This window comes from Salvelinus namaycush, chromosome 39, assembly GCF_016432855.1.
Source record: "Salvelinus namaycush isolate Seneca chromosome 39, SaNama_1.0, whole genome shotgun sequence".
Classification (NCBI taxonomy): Eukaryota; Metazoa; Chordata; class Actinopteri; order Salmoniformes; family Salmonidae; genus Salvelinus; species Salvelinus namaycush.
The window spans coordinates 21,819,079-21,842,080 of record NC_052345.1 but is presented as its reverse complement, the minus strand read 5'-3'; the positions used below and the strand labels follow the sequence as shown (position 1 = coordinate 21,842,080).

Genomic DNA, 23,002 nt, shown 5'->3' with positions numbered 1-23,002 from the left:
CGTTACATGCATCAGCACTTCATTGGACTCACCTGGACTCCATCACTTATTGATTGCCTCCCCTATATCTGTCTATTCCTCAGTTTCATTCCCGTGTCATCGCTAATGTCGTTTTTGTTCCCCCTGTCCAGACGCTGTCCTTGTTTTGTTTCATGTCAGTTATTTATAAAATATTCACTCCCTGTACTTGCTTCTCGTCTCCCAGCGTCTGTCCTCACAGAGTGCATGTAATAGCAGTAATTCTGCTAAGAATCTGCTCTTTCGGATATTATATAGACATCAAAATGTTTTACCTGCTTGTGATTCTGTAGGAGAATTAGCAACAGTCACTTTTTCGCACTCTGTTTTTTTCCCTGCCTCTGTGTTATTTTCCAAGCTGTGCTGTTCATCAGATTCTTCCTATACAATTTATAATATTCTCACCCACCAGACTATTGTCAATGTAATCTTGTCTTTAGGGTAACAATTGTTATATGTGTGAAATTTGTTTTGATATAGTTTAGGTGTAGTTTCAATTGACATGCCCTCTTAAAACTGCTTATTAAAAAAATGGTGTTAAACTTATTTAGGAAAAGTCACGGATGGGGGGACATAACCTTTGAAATGGCAGAGTAATTTAAAAAGTACATTTGTTTTGAGTCAATACGGAGCTCTCGGCTCTCCTCGTGTTAAATGACATTTGTGGCCGCCTAGCCTAATATCTCCTGGTCGCTGAGCCAGTGAGAGGTTGCCAAGCCTATTGTGATTATTACTGTTATACCTGGGCATTATGTTTTAGTCTCATAGTCTATTAATTATAGGTCTATGGTTTAATATGTGTAGGTCGACGTGAGTCGCTTGTTAAATGCAAGCGTCATTGATTTACATAGGCCTAGAAGACTATTTGGTCTGTATAAAAAGAAGTGATGTGGTCTGAAGTGGTCTGTATAAAAATAAGTGATATAAAAAGAAGTGATGCAGTCAGTCTCTCCTCAACTCTTAGCCAAGATAGACTGGCATGTATAGTATTTATATCAGCCCTCTGATTACAATGGAGAGCAAGACGTGCCGCTCTGTTCTGGGCCAGCTGCAGCTTAACTAGGTATTTCCTTGCAACACTCGACCACACGACTGGACAATAATCAAGATAAGACAAAACTAGAGCCTGCAGGACTTGCTTTTTGGAGTGTGGTGTCAAAAAAGCAGAGCATCTCTTTATTACTGTCAGACCTCTCCCCATCTTTACAACCATTGAATCTATATGTTTTGACCGTGACAGTTTACAATCTAAGGTAACACCAAGTAATTTAGTCTCCTAAACTTGTTCAACAGCCACACTGTTCATTCCCATATTCAGCTGAGGTCTAGAACTTATGGAATGATTTGTGCCAAATGCAATGCTCTTAGTTTTAGAGATGTTCAGAACCAGTTTATTACTGCCTGCCCATTCCAAAACAGACTGCAACTCTTTGTTAAGGGTTGTAGTGACTTCATTAGCTGTGGTTGCTGATGTGTATATGGACACACATGCCTTGTTTAATGCCAGTGGCAGGTCATTGATAAAAATAAAAGAGTAGAGGGCCTAGAGAGCTGCTGTGAGGTACACCACACTTTACATGTTTGACATTAGAGAAGCTTCCAATAAAGAAAACCATTTGAGTTCTATTAGATAGAGAGCTCTGAATCCAAGATATGGCAGAGGTTGAAAAGCCATAACACATATGTTTTTCAACAACAGGTTATGGTCAATAATTTCAAAGGCTGCACTGAAACCTAACAGTACAGTAATTTGTGTCAGTGCAGTACATGTTGAGTTCCCTTCTCTATAAGCATGCTGAAGTCTCCATATACCAAAAATGTGCGAACCAAAAATGTGCGAATATGAGCTTGGTTGTACCGTTGTTGCTCAGGTCCTATTGCAGGAAGATAGGGGTTGAACAATAAGTTGGTCTGTGCATACCCGCTGTCACCAAGTATGATTCCACTATGAGCATACAAAGAGGAGTTCTAGAGTTGAACCTTTCCGGCGTGCAACAATGTTGGAGAACTGCAAATTGGGAGTGCACACACTTTGTACAGTTTTTAAGATTCCTGTACTTCTCAGCATCTGCTGTAGATGGGAATATGACTTCCATCTATACAGCTAATGACTCCAGGGAAGTTCCCATATTCATATAACTCTACCTTGTAGTTGGCTTGGGTAACAGCATAATGGAACTTCATGTAATTGTCTTTCAGTTCGAAATTGTAGACTTTGTGGACTATTCTGCACACTGTCTGTTCACTTGCACCACACAAATCTCCTGTTTCACAATGGAAGGTTCCAGATGCCAAAAACCTCAATGTCAGCTGCATTTTCTTTGTATATACGGAAACGATCACGAAAATTGATTTAATCAAAATCATTCAGTGGGTTGCTCCTGTCTATAATCGCCCGTCTGTCTGGCCATGGTGGTGGTCTTTGATCATCATTGAAATAGTCCAGGTAATACATTTTTTGGCCAGGTTTAATTTAAGCTTTCACTAAGGTCTTCGAAAGCTAAGTTAATAAACAGATCACCGATCATCTCGAATCCCACCGTACCTTCTCCGCTGTGCAATCCGGTTTCCGAGCCGGTCACGGGTGCACCTCAGCCACGCTCAAGGTACTAAACGATATAATAACCGCCATCGATAAAAGACAGTACTGTGCAGCCGTCTTCATCGACCTGGCCAAGGCTTTCGACTCTGTCAATCACCATATTCTTATCGGCAGACTCAGTAGCCTCGGTTTTTCTGATGACTGCCTTGCCTGGTTCACCAACTACTTTGCAGACAGAGTTCAGTGTGTCAAATCGGAGGGCATGTTGTCTGGTCCTCTGGCAGTCTCTATGGGGCTACCACAGGGTTCAATTCTCGGGCCGACTCTTTTCTCTGTATATATCAATGATGTTGCTCTTGCTGCGGGCGATTCCCTGATCCACCTCTACGCAGACGACACCATTCTGTATACTTCTGGCCCTTCCTTGGACACTGTTCTATCTAACCTCCAAACGAGCTTCAATGCCATACAACACTCCTTCCGTGGCCTCCAACTGCTCTTAAACGCTAGTAAAACCAAATGCATGCTTTTCAACCGTTCGCTACCTGCACCCGCCCGCCCGACTAGCATCACCACCCTGGACGGTTCCGACCTAGAATATGTGGACATCTATAAATACCTAGGTGTCTGGCTAGACTGTAAACTCTCCTTCCAGACTCATATTAAACATCTCCAATCCAAAATCAAATCAAGAATCGGCTTTCTATTTCGCAACAAAGCCTCCTTCACTCACGCCGCCAAACTTACCCTAGTAAAACTGACTGTCCTACCGATCCTCGACTTCGGCGATGTCATCTACAAAATAGCTTCCAATACTCTACTCAGCAAACTAGATGCAGTTTATCATAGTGCCATCCGTTTTGTTACTAAAACACCTTATACCACCCACCACTGCGACCTGTATGCTCTAGTCGGCTGGCCCTCGCTACATATTCGTCGCCATGCTAGGTAAAGCTCCGCCTTATCTCAGTTCACTGGTCACGATAACAACACCCACCCGTAGCACGCGCTCCAGCAGGTATTTTGCACTGATCATCCCCAAAGCCAACACCTCATTTGGCCGCCTTTCCTTCCAGTTCTCTGCTGCCTGTGACTGGAACAAATTGCAAAAATCGCTGAAGTTGGAGACTTTTATTTCCCTCACCAACTTTAAACATCTGCTATATGAGCAGCTAACTGATCGCTGTAGCTGTACATAGTCCATCTGTAAATAGCCCACCCAATCTACCTACCTCATCCCCATACTGTTTTTATTTATTTACTTTTCTGCTCTTTTGCACACCAGTATCTCTACTTGCACATGATCATCTGATTTATCACTCCAGTGTTAATCTGCTAAATTGTAATTATTCGCTCCTATGGCCTATTTATTGCCTACCTCCTCATGCCTTTTGCACACATTGTATATAGATCCTTTTTTTTTCCCTACTGTGTTATTGACTTGTTTATTGTTTACTCCATGTGTAACTCTGTGTTGTTGTCTGTTCACACTGCTATGCTTTATCTTGGCCAGGTCGCAGTTGTAAATGAGAACTTGTTCTCAACTAGCCTACCTGGTTAAATAAGGGTGAAATAAAAAAAATAATAAAAAAGATCAAAATGAATTATAATCGTCCTTCTGGAAATCAGACTTTTTAAATCTAGACTATGGCAAGTCTGAGACTATTTTAAACCATGTCTGTAATAGAAATTTGTCCAGTTTAAAAGTGAAAATGTGTCTAGGATTAGGCTTAATCTGTGTCCGCGAAACCACCTCATAGAGTTTGTTTTATGGTAGGATCAAGATGGTCAGATTTATATTAAGATACTGCATATTGAAATGTATTCGTGGAATGCTTAATGTTTCATTAGCATCATGGCAAAATGAAAATGTCTAGTAACCCATGTTGGTATAAGTGTTGGAAACGCAGGAGTATGTGACTGAACTCTTTGTTCTTGCTATCAGCAAAACAAGAGCTGTCATTGTAAGGGGTGAGCTATAGCCATAGGAATTCGAGGTCATGCAGCTACAGTGCACATAAGACGGTTGGTTCTTGGAACAGTAAATGGACAGGGCTGTTTCACGCCTTAAGTATTTTTGGTCGTCATGGTGTTGACCCTAAGTCAATTGACTTCAGTTGAGCCTCGAGACAAAGGGGGCGTGGGGTGTAAGGGTGAAATACAAACACGAGAAGGGTGTTTATTTGTGAGAGCGAGCAAGTTAGCACGCTGTAATTGTGTCGCGTTCATAAATCAACGAGGGAATTTCCCCACATCTTGTACAAGCCAAATATGTGAACACAGTTCCACCAGAGTATAGTATTACACAGGGAAATATCTGAGAAAACAAAAGTAATCTTCTTTCTACAAACCCCCAATCCATCTTCATGAAACAAAAACAGGTATTTTCTCCTGTTCCTATAAGAACAAACAACATTGTATAAGTCCCAGTCCACATACAGTATAGGCCTATGGCTTATAACATGGAAAATACCTGTAAGTGATTGCCAAAGAAGGACAGAGGATGTTACAGTAGTAGCCTGATGTAGTTTGACCCATAGATAGGACACCTGGTTCAAATCAAGTGGAAGCCTGAGGCCTGAGTAAGCACAATGTGTTTCCTATGTGTGTCTGTAAATGTTTGGACTGTGAATGTGGAATTAGAAAAATAGGTGGGAAATTTAATTGGATTTTGTTACTCCTCAAAACAAACTCCTAGGGATTGTTATGAAAAAGTGTGAAAACTGTTAGAAAAGACAATGGATTCTTGAGGCGTGTTTGAGGACAAGCAAATACCCTCACCTTTAGTCTTTGTAGAGTAAACATTTGACAATTTGACCAGTTATGGAGAGAAATAAAGAGAGATAGGGAGAAAGAGAGAGAGAGAGCAGACTGCAGACGTGAGATCTAGAGGTGCTTCATGTTTGTTGTTCTTGTTAAAAGCATGACCTCATTGTCCAGCTGTGAGCAGGCGAGACCAGAGTGAGAGCGAGAGAGAGCGCAAGAGAGCATTTTACCCCTCTGTTACTCTACTCATATCTGAGCATGGAGCTTTTTGTTTAGGGAGGAAGTTTTTACAGCTCCAGTTTTACAACCCTCAGTCACTCTGACTCTGCCCAGCCCTTGACAGAAAGTGGTGACCTCACTCCTCTAATATAACTTCCCCCCTCTCTTTCCCTTCCTATTTTTTCTAAGAGAGCACCCAGGCAGCAAGCCAGACACTTTCCCTTTTTCTCTCTCTCTCTCTCTCTCTCTCTCTCTCTCTCTCTCTCTATTCACTCAGTTCTCTCTCTCTGCTTGGTGGTTGCTCAGAAGAGGCACTCCTCCCTCCTCATATTGGTTTCCCCTGACATGACACAGGCGCTGTAGCTCAGTGGATAGCTTCGAAACAGACAGGAGGGTACGTTCTATTGTGTGTCCTGTACTTGTCTTCCTCTCCATGAGGTGCAAGGAGGCGGGTGGCTTTTTGAGTGAGTTTTGCGTTTGACAATTTTTGGGGGTAAAAGAGCGTTGTTTATTCGAGGCTTCGTCTTATTTTTCCTCAAATTTTGAACTTCTGATACTGGACATTGCAGTACATGAGGTGAGATATCTGTATTGTTTTGTGATTCTTGTCACAGTATGCCCATCTAGACGAAACTGCACAGCTATCAAAAACCATGTCTGAGGGTGTCGTCAGAAAAATCCAACCCTTTACCATTGGGACCAGGCTGTCTGTCCCCTCCGAAGCCAAATGCCAGGAGTTCGTGGACGTCTATCTGCCGAAGTCTGCTGCTCCGAACAAGTTGGAGCTACACGACCAAATGTCCCTTTACGTGGGCCAGTCCCAGGGGTGGCCTGGGGACTCGGAACTCCCACAAGTGGCCCCCCAGGTCTACGCTTCAACACCAGAGGGACATCAGGATGAGAGAGTGGAGGAGGACAGGAATTCTGTGTCCCCCACTGCATCCTCTAGATCCATCAGGAAGATTGCTATTTGCCGGAACGTCGAGACAGTCCCCGACGTGTCCGTGTGTGACTCTGACCTGGCCACCTCAGTTAGATCCACGTCAGAGACCATCCGAAGCAACTGCAACAGTGTTCACCCAAAACCGCCATCCTTGATGGTAGAGGACGACTTGGATAAGAGGTCCAACTCTCAGTCTAAGGTAACCTTGGATTACAGTTGTTTTATTCATGGTGTCTCACATGTTATTGAGCTGGGATAGGCTACAAGCCAGCACCAACTAATGTACATTTCAAATCACTTGGTTCAAATCAATTGACTTTGAAATGGTGAATGTCTCAACCAGTGTTATGGACATTTGTTTTGTTTCTGTTGGTCAATGTGACCAGTGTTAACCATTCTCGAGCTTTCTGAAAGCAAATGAATTGACTTGTTTACTTTAAAGAAAGTAAGTCCAGAGCCAAAAGGCAATAGGAGGATTGGGAATTAAATCCATGACCACAAAACCCAGTGTAAGTAATGTTTTGTTTTTCTCCCTCATTTCACATACTATGTCATGCTCTCATTACGTAATAGTGTTTTTTAACATACTAATAATTACTGGATTTGCGTTACTGACTAAGCTGAGTAACAACATCAGGATCTTTCCGTTGGACGCCTTCCACCCTGCAACACAATATACTTTTTTTTCAGCTGTTACCAAAAACAACGTGATATAAACACCAACATAATGTGCATTGTTCCAGCATGAAACCTCCACACACACACACACACACACACACACACACACACACACACACACACACACACACACACACACACACACACACACACACACACACACACACACACACCATAACGTGCATTGTTCCAGCATGAAACCTCCACACACACACACACACACACACACACACACACACACACACACACACACACACACACACACAATGTGTGCACTATTACCTCAGTGTTGCATTATCCACACTGTACTCTGGAGCTATGAGATCATCAGCAGGCTTTCATTAAGCTAGGCAAAAGGCCACGTTTCGGATGAACTGGTTATTTCCACAGAATAAACGACTCCCAATTCCATAATTGAAGGGGTTGCGCGATAAAAATAGCAAACAGGCACATTGCGTTGGCGGATATAATGATGCCAAACTGAAGTTGGTACCTGTGATTAAGTGTTTCTCCAGATCCACAGCTGGCAAACGGGTTATTTCAATATTTGCGAGTGCCTTTCGGAATTTAAGGGGATCCTGATTGTATTTAATGGCGACATTGAAAAACTATTTTGAAATGTAACTCCACACGTTCCATAAGTTCCACTCCAGTGGCACAAGCATACCAAAATAAGCTTACAGATGAGGAAGATTGTGTACTTATTATCACATACCATGTTAAGATGCATATTTTATGCACTCAGAAAGCATGATATACATATGAAGTAAACTGGAAAATTAAGTTAGATATTTATACAGACGACAGTCCCATGGTTACAGTTTTCAATGCTGAGCGTGCAACTAGCAAAAGGACAGTGGGAGGGGGAAAGTTACGCCCCAACAGCGAGAAAGAGGAGCAATTATTTTGAGATGAGATCATGGCTTTGGCTCTCTTCGTTCTTCATCTCGGCCCTGTGTAGGTGGGCTGGCTGAGTCACACAAAGCTGTGTTTAGTACACATGTTCCATTTTTCACCAGGATTGAGTCTAGCTCTGGGGGTCCGTTTTTGTGCATCCGTCTGTACATTTCCCTGTTTCTCATGACAATGTCTACATCTCTTGAAGTTTTCAACTTTTCAAGTACCCAAGACTAAATAGACACATTGTTTTTAGCCAGCCAAGCTATCCAAATACTACAGGGTATGTGCATTCAGTTTTGTGGTCTTTTGTAGCCTACCTGTGGCTGGAACTACCAAGGCACATGGAAATCTTGCAACATGATGAAACCTGTGCAACAGTTCTTACATGAAACCTGTACAACAGGGCTTACAGAGACACATTATTGTAAAACATGATAAAAGCTCACATACAAGCTTATCATTGCATCATACTGCAAGCTTTAAGTAAACTGTTACCAAAGTTTGTATTTCACTGCAGAAAATACAGTACATTACGTTCCAGGAAAACAAACGTCTTTCTATGATGAAAAGCAGGCAGGCCTAACAAGTTTCAGATTATTGTGGAGACTGGAGGTAACCAGCAGCAGGTTGCTCCATGATTTAGCTACATACAGTGATGATGTAAGAGGTCTCAGAAAGATAATAGGCATCATTCAACGTTTTGCATGAGGTCATCAGTACAGAATGTATTGGCATGGCATTGAGAGAACGGCGACAGACAAGGAAAAGGTTATGAAATCGCATGGAGTAGATGGAGATGGAGTAGTGCTCTGGAGCTCGCAGAAAATGATTAATTGCAAAGTGGCAGAAGTAAATGAAATGAAATGAATGTATCGCCTGTAGTGATTTCACAGCTATGGCAAAAAAAAACATTATTTTCACATTTTTATGTTACAAATACTGATAACCATCTGTATAATGCATGACCATGCTCATAGTGCAGTAAATGCGATAACCATTCATAACACATCATGGGTACTTTTAACAGCACTTATAAATGAATAACAGCTACATTCCTAATACATTACACTACAACTCATGGATCCCTGTGACAGCCAATGTATTGCAAATGCTTAAATGACCATACAGAAATCCTTTGTAATATATTACACACAGGTGGTTCAAATATACACTGAACAAAAATATAAACGCAACATGCTACTATTTCTAAGATTTTACTGAGATACAGCTCATATAAGGAAATGTAAATAAATTTGTATCTATGGATTTCATATCACTGGGAATATGAAAAATGGTAGGTGCGTGGATCAGAAAACCAGTCAGTATATGGTGTGACCACCATTTGCCTCATGCAGCGTGACACATCTCCTTCGCATAGAGTTGATCAGGCTGTTGATTGTGGCCTGTGGAATGTTGTCCCACTCCTCTTCAATAACTGTGCAAAGTTGCTGGATATTGGCGGGAGCTGGAACACGCTGTCTTACTCGTCGATCCAGAGCATCCCAAACATGCTCAATGGGTGACATGTCTGGTGAGTATGCAGTCCATAAAAGAACTGGGACGTTTTCAGCTTCCAGGAATTGTGTACAGATCCTTGCGACATGGCACCGTGCATTATCATGCTGAAATATGAGGTGACAGCGGCAGATGAATGGCACAACATTTCTGAGATATTTTATTTCAGCTCATGAAACATGGGACCAACACCTTAGATGTTGTGTTTATATTTTTGTTCAGTATATATATCACCGTTCAAAAGTTTGGGGTCACTTAGAAATGTCCTTGTTTTGAAAGAAAAGTACATTTTTTGTTCATTAAAATAACATCAAATTGATAAAAAAATACAGTGTAGACATTGTTAATGTTGTAAATGACTATTGTAGCTGGAAACAGTTGATTTTTTATGGAATATCTACATAGGCGTACAGAGGCCCGTTATCAGCAACCAAGCATCCCGGAGTCGCTTCTTCACTGTTGACGTTGAGACTGGTGTTTTGCGGGTACTATTTAATGAAGCTGTATTTTTGATCAATTTGATGTAATTTTAATGGACAAAAAATGTGCTTTTCTTTAAAAAACAAGGACATTTCTGTGACCACAAACTTTTGAACTGTAGTGTGTATATATATGCAGTTGAAGTCGGGAGTTTACATACACTTTAGCCAAATACATTTAAACTCAGCTTTTCACAATTCCTGACATTTAATGCTCGTAAAAATGACCTGTCTTAGGTCAGTTAGGATCACCACTTAATTTTAAGAATGTGAAATGTCAGAATAATAGTAGAGAGAATGATTGATTTATTTCCAGCTTTTATTTCTTTCATCACATTCCAAGTGGGTCAGAAGTTTACGTACACTCAGTTAGTATTTGGTAGCCTTGCCTTTAAATTGTTTAACTTGGGTCAAATGTTTTGGGTAGCCTTCCACAAGCTTCCTACAATAAGTTGGGTGAATTTTTGCCCATTCCTCCTGACAGAGCTGTTGTAACTGAGTCAGGTTTGTAGGCCTCCTTGCTCGCACACACTTTTTTATAGATGTTCTATAGGATTGAGGTCAGGGCTTTGTGATGGCCACTCCAATACCTTGACTTTGTTGTCCTTAAGCCTTTTTGCCACAACTTTGGAAGTATGCTTGGGGTCATTGTCCATTTGGAAGACCCATTTTTATGGCAGTTTTGGAGCAGTGGCTTCTTCCTTGCTGAGCGGCCTTTCAGGTTATGTTGATATATGACTCGTTTTACTGTGGATATAAATACTTTTGTACCTGTTTCCTCCAGCATCTTCACGAGGTCGTTTGCTGTTGTTCTGGGATTGATTTGCACTTTTCGCACCAAAGTACATTCATCTCTAGGAGACAGAACGCGTCTCCTTCGTGATCGGTATGACGGCTGCATGGTCCCATGGTGTTTATACTTGCGTACTATTGTTTGTACTGATAAACGTGGTACCTTCAGGCATTTGGAAATTACTCCCAAGGATGAACCAGACTTGTGGAGGTCTACATTTTTCTTCTGAGGTCTAGGCTGATTTCTTTTGATTTTCCCATGATGTCAAGCAAAGAGGCACTGAGTTTGAAGGTAGGCCTTGAAATACATCCACTGGTACACCTCCAATTGACTCAAATTATGTTAATTAGCCTATCAGAAGCTTCTAAAGCCATGACATCATCTTCTGGAGTTTTCCAAGCTGTTTAAAGGCACAGTCAACTTAGTGTATGTAAACTTCTGACCCACTGGAATTGTGATACAGTGAAATAATCTGTCTGTAAACAATTGTTGGATAAATTACTTGTGTCATGCACAAAGTAGATGTCCTAACCGACTTGCCAAAACTATAGTTTGTCAACAAGAAATTTGTGGAGCGGTTGAAAAACGAGTTTTAATGACTCCAACCTAAGTGTATGTAAACTTCCGACTTCAACTGATATATATAATATATATATATATATATATATATATATATATATATTACCCACATGGGACCAATTCATCTTGTTTACAGACTGTCGTAAAATTTAACTAACTGTCCAATAAGAAATGTAAGGAGTGGGAGCTAGAGTCGTCTTTTTAATTCATCACTTCTTTTTAATTTATTTGTGCAATTGTGAAACACAAGAATTATGAGTACCACAGGCTTGCAACTGTCTCTCAGTGCACCTGCAATGTTTGCAATTTGACATGTCTGTATAAATTAGATTGGGAAATGTAAAGGAATGTATTTCATGATATATTGCAGGCTTGTTCTGTTTTGACTATCAATAATATATTTCATGATTATATTGCAGTTTTACTTTGTAACAAACGACTATCAATAATAGTACATTTATTCCTTTTTTCTTGCTCACTTCCAGATGTTTAATCCCAGGTTCCAAACTGTTTAGTTAGCCAAACACCTAAATCAGTGTTCCAGTGTATTTTTATATATTCTTTTCAGTATATTTTCTGTATTTATAAACAGTAATCTCCACACTAAAGGCACAGTACTCATCAAATGTACTCATGTCATCATGGATAAATACTTTATTGTAAGAGCATATCTGCTACAGTAAACATCCCTTGAACTAATTTCGTATCAACTTGATTTTAAAGACTTGTTAATTACTCAATCGTGTTTCTATACAGGTGGACTCTTGGTTCAAGAGGAAGTATTGGGATCAGAAGTATGGCTGTAGTGTCCTTGGATGTCCTTTGCAGGACCCAGAGGACGCGTCACCGACCCAACAGCGAGACCGAAAGGACATTGAGAATTCCCTCATACAGATGACGAGAAGTCTGGACATCAAACAGGTTTGCGCTTCAATGAATGAATCAATGTGTAGTGCACAAAGGTCCATGATATGGTGAAGCTCATAGTTCAGTGTTTCTCAATCCATAAAACATATGTTGTTCCAGCCCAGCACTAACACACCTGACTCAACTCATTAGTGGAATCAGGTGTGTTAGTGCTGGGCTCAAACAAAAATGTGCACCCTGGAATGGATAAAGAAACGTTATCATGTCATGGGCCTTTATGCACTACACATGAATTACATTTACTTCCTACAATATTGTACTGTATCCACATACATGCCCTCACGTGTCAGAACCATGCATTGAGTATACTGGTTCACAGATTCTTCCTTTATAATGTCCTCTATAGGATGGACATCAGTACGAGACGCTTGACGTGGAGACCGACCACAGGGGAGAGAAGAGGAAGAGACTGCAACAGATAGAAGGCAACAAAATCCCTTCTAGAGAGAACACCGTTAACCAAACGTAAGTCCCATTTTTGACCGTTTGAGCAAGATGTATCAATAACACCTTACTTTAATTAAAACATAAAGCAATAACAGCAAGGCACTCGAGGCCCCTAAGCTGTGATATACTCATGATAAATCATGGCCACTCACGCTTTATTTGAGTTTTTTTGATTCCTCTATGGCTCAATCAAATCAAATGTTATTTGTCACACGCGCCGAATACAACAGGTGTAGACCTTACTGTGAAATGCTTACTTACAAGCCCTTAACCAACAATTCAGTTTTAAGAAAAAAAGTGTTAAGAAAGTATTTACTAAAATAAATTGAAGTAAAAAAGAAAAATAGAAAAATAACAAATAATTAAGGAGCAACAATAAAATAACAGTAGTGAGGCTATAAACAGGGGGTACTGGTACAGAGTCAATGTGCGGGGGCACCGGTTAGCCGAGGTAATTGAAATAATATGTACATGTAGGTAGAGGTAAAGTGACTATGAATGTATAATAAACAGTGAGTAGCAGCAATATAAAAATGAGGCTGGGGGGGAAATAGCAAATAGTCTGGATAGCCATTTGATTAGCTGTTCAGGAGTCTTATGGCTTGGGGGTGGAAGCTGTTAAGAAGCCTCTTGGACCTAGACTTGGCACTCCGGTAGCACTTGCCATGCGGTAGCAGAAAGAACAGTCTATGACTAGGGTGGCTTGAGTCTTTCTCTGACACCGCCTGGTATAAAGGTCCTGGATGGCAGGAAGCTTGGCCTCAGTAATGTACTGAGCCGTACGCACTACCCTCTGTAGTGCCTTGCGGTCGGAGACTGAGCAGTTGCCATACCAGGCGGTGATGCAACCAGTCAGGATGCTCTCGATGGTGCAGCTGTAGAACTTTTTGAGGATCTGAGGACCCATGACAGATCTTTTCAGTCTCCTGGGGGGGAATAGATGTTGTCATGCCCTCTTCACGACTGTCTTGGTGTGTTTGGACCATGCTAGGTTGTTGGTGATGTGGACACCAAGCAACTTGAAGCTCTCAACCTGCTCCACTACAGCCCCGTCGATGAGAATGGGGGCGTGCTTGGTCCTCCTTTTCCTGTAGTCCACAATCATCTTCACGTTGAAGGAGAGGTTGTTATTCTGGCACCACACTGCCAGGTCTCTGACCTCCTCCCTATAGGCTGTCTCATCGTTGTTGGTGATCAGGCCTACCACTGTTGTGTCGTCGGCAAACTTAATGTTGGTGCTTGGCCATGAAGTCATGGGTGAACAGGGAGTACAGGAGGGGACTGAGCACGCACCCCTAAGGGGCCCCGTGTTGATGATCAGCGTGGCAAATGTGTTGTTACCTACCCTTACCACCTGGGGGCGGCCCATCAGGAAGTCCAGGATCTAGTTGAAGGGAGCTGTTTAGTCCCAGGGTCCTTAGCTTAGTGATGAGCTTTGAGGGCACTATGGTGTTGAACGCTGAGCTGTGGTCAATTAATAGAATTCTCACGTAGGCGTTCCTTTTCTCCAGGTGGGAAAGGGCAGTGTGGAGTGCAATAGAGATTGCATCATCTGTGGATCTGTTGGGGAGGTATGCAAATTGGAGAGGGTCTAGGGTTTCTGGGATACTAGTGTTGATCTGAGCCGTGACCAGCCTTTCAAAGCACTTCATGAATACAGACGTGAGTGCTATGGGTCGATAGTCATTTATGTAGGTTACCTTGGTGTTCTTGGGTACAGGGACTATGGAGGTCTGCTTGGAACATGTTGGTATTACAAACTCGGTCAGGGACAGGTTGAAAATGTCAGTGAAGACACTTGCCAGTTGGTCAGTGCATGCTCTGAGTGCACGTCCTGGTAATCCGTCTGGCCTTGTGAATGTTAAATCGTTTTAAGGTCTTACTCACATCGGCTACGGAGTGCATGATCACACAGTCATCCGGAACAGCTGATACTCTCATGCATGCTTCAGTGCTGCTTGCCTCGAAGCGAGCATATAAGATATTTAGTTCGTCTGGTAGGCTCTCAGCTCGCGGCTGTGCTTCCCTTTGTAGTCCGTAATAGTTTGCAAGCCCTGCCACATCCGACGAGCGTCAGAGCCGGTGTAGTACGATTCAACCTTAGTCCTGTATTGACGCTTTGCCTGTTTGATGGTTTGTCGGAAGGCATACTGTGATTTCTTCTAAGCGTCTGGGTTAGAGTCCTTGACTAGGCTACATATACTTTGTCCTTGGTGCTATGGATGTCTATTTGTTATGGCTACCGTTAACATGTTGTTTTCCTATCTACGCCTATGTAACTACAGCTTTCCATGTTATGTAACAGTACTTGGTCTGACTTGAACATCCATCTTGGATTTCAAGTCATATCTGGGAATTTGACCCCATTGTGATCCCATTGCCAAAGCACTGAACTAGATACTGTGTCTCTTTGGTAGCTGGCTGAGGTTCCAGTCACTGTTAAGAAACTATCACCAAGACCTCAAACTGGCTCTGGACGTCTCCTCCTTCTACCAACAGGCTGACACCATCATCTGCACCATCAACAGGAAGGTAAAAAGGCAGAATAGGAATTTGGACAAGAGTCCTATTTTGCACCAGTGATCCTTTAAAGGTACAATCTGCAATATTTACATGCTGTTAAATGTTTGATTGATTCTTGAAAGATATATGCGTCATGAGCTTAGTACATCATCATGTCCCCATCATAACATCATAACCCCAAATATAAGATCGTTTTACTCCATAGTTCCTCTTTGTTATCATTTGAATGGCATGTGGAAATGTGGTCCCAAGGTTCTGCAGATTATCATTGTTTGGTAATTCCACGTGATTACACATGCTTAGTATCATAAGATTGACTCTATATTATTTTGTTTGTTTGGTAGAGAAGCGTCCTGTCTGGATCAGATAACCAGGGGAGCTGCGGTCAGACAGAGATCTACAATATTGCCAGCCAAATCATGGTGAGTGGCTCATGGGGAATGTAGCTCAAAATAATTCATGCATTTATGGGGAAATGCAGCAATGCATCATTCATGCATCAGGGTTGTGTTCAATTCCATTTCAAGTGAAATACCGGTCGTTTACAAATGTTCTCATTGAAAATACTAAAATGTACTCCGATATGAATTTAAAAGGAATGCACTACAACTGTAATGTATGGTCTAAGCACATTTTGTAACCTTTATCTAACTAGGCAAGTCAGTTAAGAACAAATTCTTATTTACGATGACGGCCTAGGAACAGTGGGTTAACTGCCTTGTTCAGGGGCCGAACGACAGATTTTTTGTCAGCTCAGGGATTCGATCTAGCAACCTTTCGGTTACTGGCCCAATGCTCTAACCACTAGGCCACCTGCTCAGTACTCAAGACTACCTCAATCCTAAGTAGAGAGAAACACAGAGGAACTATCATAAGACAGTGAAACATAACACTAAAATCGAGACTACTCCTTCCGAGACCTTCTCTGAATCTTTTTGGGGCGTTTCCCCCTTAACCATAGAAGAAGCCTTCTATGACGTGATGTTATACTTCCGTGTTAAATCTAACCGTAGACTTCCATTTTCAAGAGCGTGGGTCGTTTTCCAAGACTGTAAATCAACTGTAAATGAATTGTGTCACATCCATCCACTACCCCCATCCCCTCCTCGACCATGCTCTCTCCAGATGCTGAACGAGACTGTTTCACGCCTTTCGGACCTCCACCCTACCCTGGCTGCTAGAGTGACACGGAAGCAGGCTGAGGTGCAGGAGAGCTGGGGCCTTCTCCAGGAGGGTAGTGGGTAAATAAGGGTCCAAAAGCCCATATTGTTTGTTTGTCTGTTTCTCTAATGCAGCGTTTCCTAAAATTGGTCCTCGGGACCTCAAGGAGTGCACGTTTTGGTTTTTGCCCTTACACTACACAGCTAATTCAAATCATCAAAGGTTGATGATTAGTTGATTATTTGAATCAGCTGTGTAGTGCTAGGGCAAAAAACAAAATGTGCACCCCTTGTGGTCCCGAGGAACAAGTTTGGGAAACCTTGCTCTAATGGCACCCTATTCCCTATATACAGTAGTTCACTATTTTTGACCAAGGCCCATGCGACTCTGATCAAAAGTAGTGCATTACATAGAGAATAGGGTGCCATTTCAGGATACCCTATAAAGTCCTTCTATTATATAACATAGTGTTTCCTAACTCCAGTCCTTGAGTATCCCCAACAGCACACATTCGTTGTAGCCTTGGACAAAAACACCTGATTCAACTTGATTACTTGAGAAGTAGAATCAGATGTGCTTGTCCAGGGCCACAATGTGTGTTGTTGGGGGTACTCGGGGAAACACTGATCTAATATCGCATTATCTAGGGGTGTGTTACAAAGATGCCATCTATCATCGTGTCTATATATTATGGCAATATTTGCTATAAATGTAAGATCAAATGCGAACATCAAAGGATTTTGAGAATGTTTGCAACGTTCACACATGGTTCCTGAATGCCCTTCACATAAAAAGGGTTTTACTAAAAGAACTGGAATGGTTTCTTCCAAATTGGGAGATTTATTTTCAATAAATATATAAATACAAAAACAGGCTTCAAAATGGCAGAGCTAAAATGTTAAAAACATGGACTAAAAGATTATTAAGCCCCAGAATAAAATAATAACCTTCACTGGTCTATCGTTGCTTACCTCTTCTTCCCCACTGGCACTCTCCCACAAACATAGAAACATCTGTAGCTCATTATCTCAGTGGGAGCCAATACCAATTCAATACCAACTCAGTAGCCAATACCAATTCAGACACAAACACTCAATTACTACACACTTAACTGGTTCAGGTGAATTGGTGGAATGAGATCTCAACTATGGCATGATATGAATAATGTATGTTAAGCAGGAACCATGGAATACAATTAACATAGAAATAAACACTCACAAATACAATTTAAATTAGGGGCAAGGTTCAAATGTTCAAGTGAGGATGTGTTTGTATCACTCAACCCTATTGGTTTATTGAAGACTGTGTATATTTCCCTCCTGAAACCACAGTCTGACAACCAGGTTGCTTACCTGTAGCCTATTTTTCAGTGGTGAAAAAAGTACCCAATTGTCATAGTTAAGTAAAAATAAAGATGTCTTAATGGAAAATGACTCAAGTAAAAGTGAAAGTCACCCAGTAAAATTCAACTTGAGTAAAAGTCTTAAAGTATTTGGTTTTAAATAACAAAAGTAAATGTAATTGCTAAAATATACTTAAGTATCAAAAAATAAAGAAAAAATAAAATGTAAAATGCCATCTGCAAGCCAGATGGCAACATTTCTGTTTTTTTATTTACTTAGGGATAACCATGGAAACACTAAGACATCATTTACAAACGAAGCATTTGTGTTTAGTGAGTCCGCCAGATCAGAGGCAGTAGAGATTACCAGGGATATTCTCTTAATAAGTGTGTGAATTGGACCATTTTCCTGTCCTGCAAAACATTCAAAATGTAACGAGTACTTTTGGGTGTCAGGGAAAATGTATGCAGTAAAAAGTACATTCTTTTCTTTAGGAATGTAGTGAAGTAAAAGTAAAAGTTACCCCAAAAATGTATTTTTTATTTTTACTTAAAAGTACTTCACACCATTGCTATTTTTCCCTCCATAAAATCGCTTACATATGGTAGTGCTGAATAAAATCAATAATGGAGGTCACCAATAACTGAATTAGCGAGCCGTTGCTACAGTATAATGATACAAAATGGGCAGCCCTTTTGACCCAACCCACACGTCGACTCCGAACTTTTCAACATGTTGATAAACATTGCTTAACAGTTTACGTCTGGATGAACTCATATGGAATATGTGTTCCAGATGAAAAGGTTTGATGTTTACAATTGGAATAATGGAAAACATACTCGGTGAAGAAGAAGATTGTTTTTCTACTAACACTCTTGTTGCGTAACTAACACGACATTCTGGCATTAGAACCAATGCCCTAATGGCAACTGAAGCCCACATTGAAATGATTCTTGCCCTAATAAGCCATAGTCTGAGTTTCACTCATAACAAATGCAGTCCAAATAATCGCCATGGAATCAATTCAGGGGAATTCATTCTTGACATTCTCTTTGTGTTTTGCAATGCTCCAACTTTAAACATGACACGGATTTTGCAAGCCCCTGTGTCTCAGTAAAAGTGTTCTGTGTAGAAGCTGGAGCGACATGTGTAACATTAGATATAGATAAATATAGAGAAAGACATTTTGGGGGAGATTATACTATACGATAAACCTGCTCCTAATTTCTTCAGCAGATGTGTGCAGAGTGCCTCATAAGTATGGTATGGCCTAGTGACCAGGGATACAGATGGATGTAGCTTATAAAGCTTATTGAACAGAAGTATACTGGTCAGTTACCATGTTAGTCATTCAATTGTGGGTTAAATGCACTTCTGCCTTTTTTAAAGTTACATTTTGGAAGTTTAATTACAAATGTTCTACCTCAGATGTTGGATTTAAACTGTATGGTTTACAGAGGCATTAACACATGTCTTAACCCATTGAACCATAACATTTTAGGGTATCAAACCTTTGAAATATAAACCGATGACCCACATTCCAAGCATCTGTGTGGAGAGGTGTGCCCATTTCTGTCGCGTGTGTATCAGCATCACAAACGCTGTATTTTTGTTGTACGGGCAGCAATGGGCTCTCTTCTGTCAAAACTGGAAATAGATTTCCTTCACGGGCGCCGGCGGGAAAGAACGTTCGAATTAAAGACAACCGACATACACAAAGTGTTCCTTTTTGATTCCAAGATGTCTTACTCCTCCCAGCTGTTCCCTCTCTATTTTATAGTCTCTTTCAAAAACAAAAGCACTTTCCTGAAACCATGACCTCACCCCTTCAGAGGGGGGGTGACATCATTCCTTTATACCCCTGCCAGCCCCAGTCAGTCACTCCAAGGACAAAGCCCTCTGTCTGTTCAGATTGTCATGGTTGCATAACATGTCATTAGCTAATTCAGCTTATCCGGTGGATCCAGTCAATGTTCATCCTGTGATTTCTGAGTCACGTGACACGTCTCCAAGCAGAAGCGCTCTGGACATGTTGAGGAGTGCTCAAACTTGTGGGTATGACTCAAACCCTGAAGAATATACAGTGAAACTGATTAACAGGCATCCGCAGCTGCCACAAAGGATCCACTTTGGACATATTGTCTCTAATGCATGACAATAGGTGCTATGCCGTGGTTAAGTGGTATCACTCCCTTCGCTATGTACCACAGCCCTGGAGTCCAGAGTTCAATCTTCGTGTCCACCCTTCTGACCTCTCCCCCACATCTATCTACCCCTTTGTTTCCAATCTGCCTACATTAAAAGCACTAAAATACAGTATGTGTTTTGTTTTTAACACTCCGCACCACAATGCTTTTCTCTCATCTTCTTTGTGGGGCTGAAAATAGAAGCCTCAGGAAACACAATTTCCCTAGTATATCACCGGGGTGTATACAGTACACCAATGTTTGCTGTGGAGAATGAGCATAATATCGTACATTGTAAAAGACTACTCCCGGACACATGATTACCTCTGCATGTTTGTTGTTGTCAACATTTCGGACAGTGACTTTTCTCAAGACAATTTTGAGTTAGTTCTCTATCCGAAACCACAATCACAACAACAGAAAAAACAACGTGCAGAGGTAATCGTATGTGCTGGAATGGTCGTTTACAGTGAGCTTGTTCTTGCTTTATCACGATTTTAGCCCAGTCACTCACATGAACTGTTCTATTTCATTACCAATGAACCTAGCACTGAGAGTGTCAACTGGCCTTCTGGATGAAGTAGGGTAGGGTCACTATCATTGTTAGAACCAGGGTTACAATAAGTAACCCATAATGTTTTGCCATGCAGGAGCGAGTGGCCAGATTTGCCCACCGCCCTTGACATAAACTTCTCCTGCGACGAACCTGGCTCACCGAGTCAAACCAGAGATACGGAACATGAGGCCCAGAGGACCATAGGAAAGGACATCAAAGAGGAACAGAACCGTCTCAAAGGGTTCGAGGTCAGCAGACCCATTTTTTCAAATAACTAGGAAATTCTCTTTAAAAGTAGTTAAAGGGATAGTTCACTCAAATGACAAAATGACGACAGTTCACCCAAATGACAACATGACATATAGGTTTCCTTACCTTCAAAGCAGTCGATTAACAACGAATATGTAATTCTGTAATATGTGGTGTAATTTGGGTGAACTGTTATGAAACGGGTAAATCATCAGAGTAGGTGATACTTGATACCTCTGTGAAATAGTATTTGAACTCTAATTATATGACCTACTAATGACCTATGTCCTTTCCTCTCTTTTTTTTTTAGAACATGAAAGACTGTGGTGTCCCCAGGAAGCTGACTGTTTGTCAAGTTGAAGAACAGCCTTCCGAAAGCTATGCCCGAGTCTCCTGTGACACCGCCAGCAGTCTGGATGACTTGATTGGAAGACGGCGTGCGGAGAGGCAAGGGTACAGACTTTCATCAGCGTCTTGTTTTTTGAAACCAGATTAAATTGTTGACGACACTTTAAGCAGAACATTAAGTGGACGTGTGTGCTTGCTTTGCAGAAAGGACCAGACAACCCATTTGAACACTTGTTCTCCAGATGCCCAATCGGAACTTGGTATTCAGTTGCAAAATTCTACCACATCTGCTGATAAGGTAGCTATGGATTGATTTCTGGTGTTTTTTGTGGTCTGCTACTACAGTACCAGTACTAATACTTTAGAGTAAATATCCAGTGACAATGTTCGCGACATGAACAGTGTGTGTTGATTTTAACGGGGTTTACAACTTTGGTGCGGTGTAAACATCGAGAGTGAACCCCCAGTGCGCTGTAGTTTTCCTTTATCTGCAAATGATTGAATTTGGGCCTGGATGCATCCCACTGGGTTAACCAAACGTCACTTCCTCCTCTTGTTTCCTCACTTCCTCTTCCTTTCCTGTTTCTTGGTTGAAGACTCTGTCATGGCTGAAAGACAACCTTGCTATGTCAACCCCCAGTCCAGATGTGACTAAAAACCTGCCAGCTGATATTTACCAAGACAATGTTGTTTCGAACACGATTTGCTTAGACCTGTCCAAGGGAGTAAGTCTTGTAGCTTTTCTTTGCATAATATGCAGTCTTTGCGACGGTACTTATCGGATTCAGAAAGTTTTACATTGGGCAATATATACTGAACAAAAATATAAATGTAAAGTGTTGGACCCATGTTTCATGAGCTGAAATAAAATATCCCAGAATTGTTCCATATGCACAAAAAGCTTATTTCTCTCAAATTTGGAGCATAAATTTGTTTACATTCATGTTAGTGAGCATTTCTCCTTTGCCAAGATAATCCATCTACCTGATAGGTGTGGCATATCAAGAAGCTGATTAAACAGCATGATCATTACCAGTGGCGATTTTAGCATTTAAATCTTGTTGGGGCAAACCACTTTTTTTTATTTTTATGTATGCCAGCTAAGCTACTACACAACACAACACTAAACAATACATTCATTGCACTATAATGGCGACAAGCGGTGCCCACAAACTGTTAGGGCCTACATAAAGCTGTCCCAACAGCAGAGCTTTCTTTTCAGCACCATGGAGTGAATCCTTACCACTGCTACACCAGGCTATCAGCGGAGCCTTGTCTGGCAGCGAAACAGTTCATTCATCCTCATTTACTGCCTTTTTAAAAAACATAGCTGATATGGCTGACCATATCACCCTGGCATATTACATAAATTATGCAGCAGCATATAAGACATTTTTGGAATCACTTTGTTGTACGCGCCGGTCCCTCTTTGGCAAATTTTGTCATCAATAAAAATGATTTACAATTCCGAGTTGGATGACTGTTCAAAACGTATTTTCCCGGTCTGACTTCCCAGCTGCAATGCTTGCAATTAACCACTGTCACCGATTCCTTCCAAACAACTCATTGTTGAATTTGCTATATCCAAATTGTTGTGTAATGTTTATGTCCAATGGCCGATGAGCACTGATATGTTTTATCTATATTTTCTCTTCATTATATCTCTTCATATGACAAGGATTAAAAAAGATTTGCCAGTAGACTTGATTCACGAATCATGATGATGACTGCTAGCTAAAATTATGAAAGTAAGATGTTAACATGATCAGTCCAATCAAAGCTACTGGACATAGAACGTGATTTGACGTAATTTATGTGGCTAATGACCTT

The 23,002-nt window shown here is 41.2% G+C and overlaps 1 protein-coding gene across 2 annotated transcripts in view; it reads left to right on the top strand.

The window, feature by feature from the left end:
• The first annotated feature begins 5,820 nt into the window (after positions 1-5,820).
• Positions 5,821-23,002, top strand: part of LOC120032624 — a 30,861-nt gene continuing 13,679 nt past the window's right edge. Inside the window, exons 1-10 of one of the 2 annotated variants that reach the window (XM_038978794.1) lie at positions 5,821-6,009; positions 6,160-6,687; positions 12,189-12,353; positions 12,706-12,824; positions 15,224-15,338; positions 15,674-15,751; positions 16,455-16,570; positions 20,670-20,823; positions 21,135-21,277; positions 21,377-21,470. In XM_038978794.1, the coding sequence (XP_038834722.1) occupies positions 6,199-6,687; positions 12,189-12,353; positions 12,706-12,824; positions 15,224-15,338; positions 15,674-15,751; positions 16,455-16,570; positions 20,670-20,823; positions 21,135-21,277; positions 21,377-21,470 (1,473 nt within the window). In that variant the 5' untranslated portion in view covers positions 5,821-6,009; positions 6,160-6,198. Of the gene's footprint in view, positions 6,688-12,188; positions 12,354-12,705; positions 12,825-15,223; positions 15,339-15,673; positions 15,752-16,454; positions 16,571-20,669; positions 20,824-21,134; positions 21,278-21,376; positions 21,471-23,002 lie in introns of both variants that reach the window. The other variant, XM_038978795.1, reaches the window with a different exon arrangement.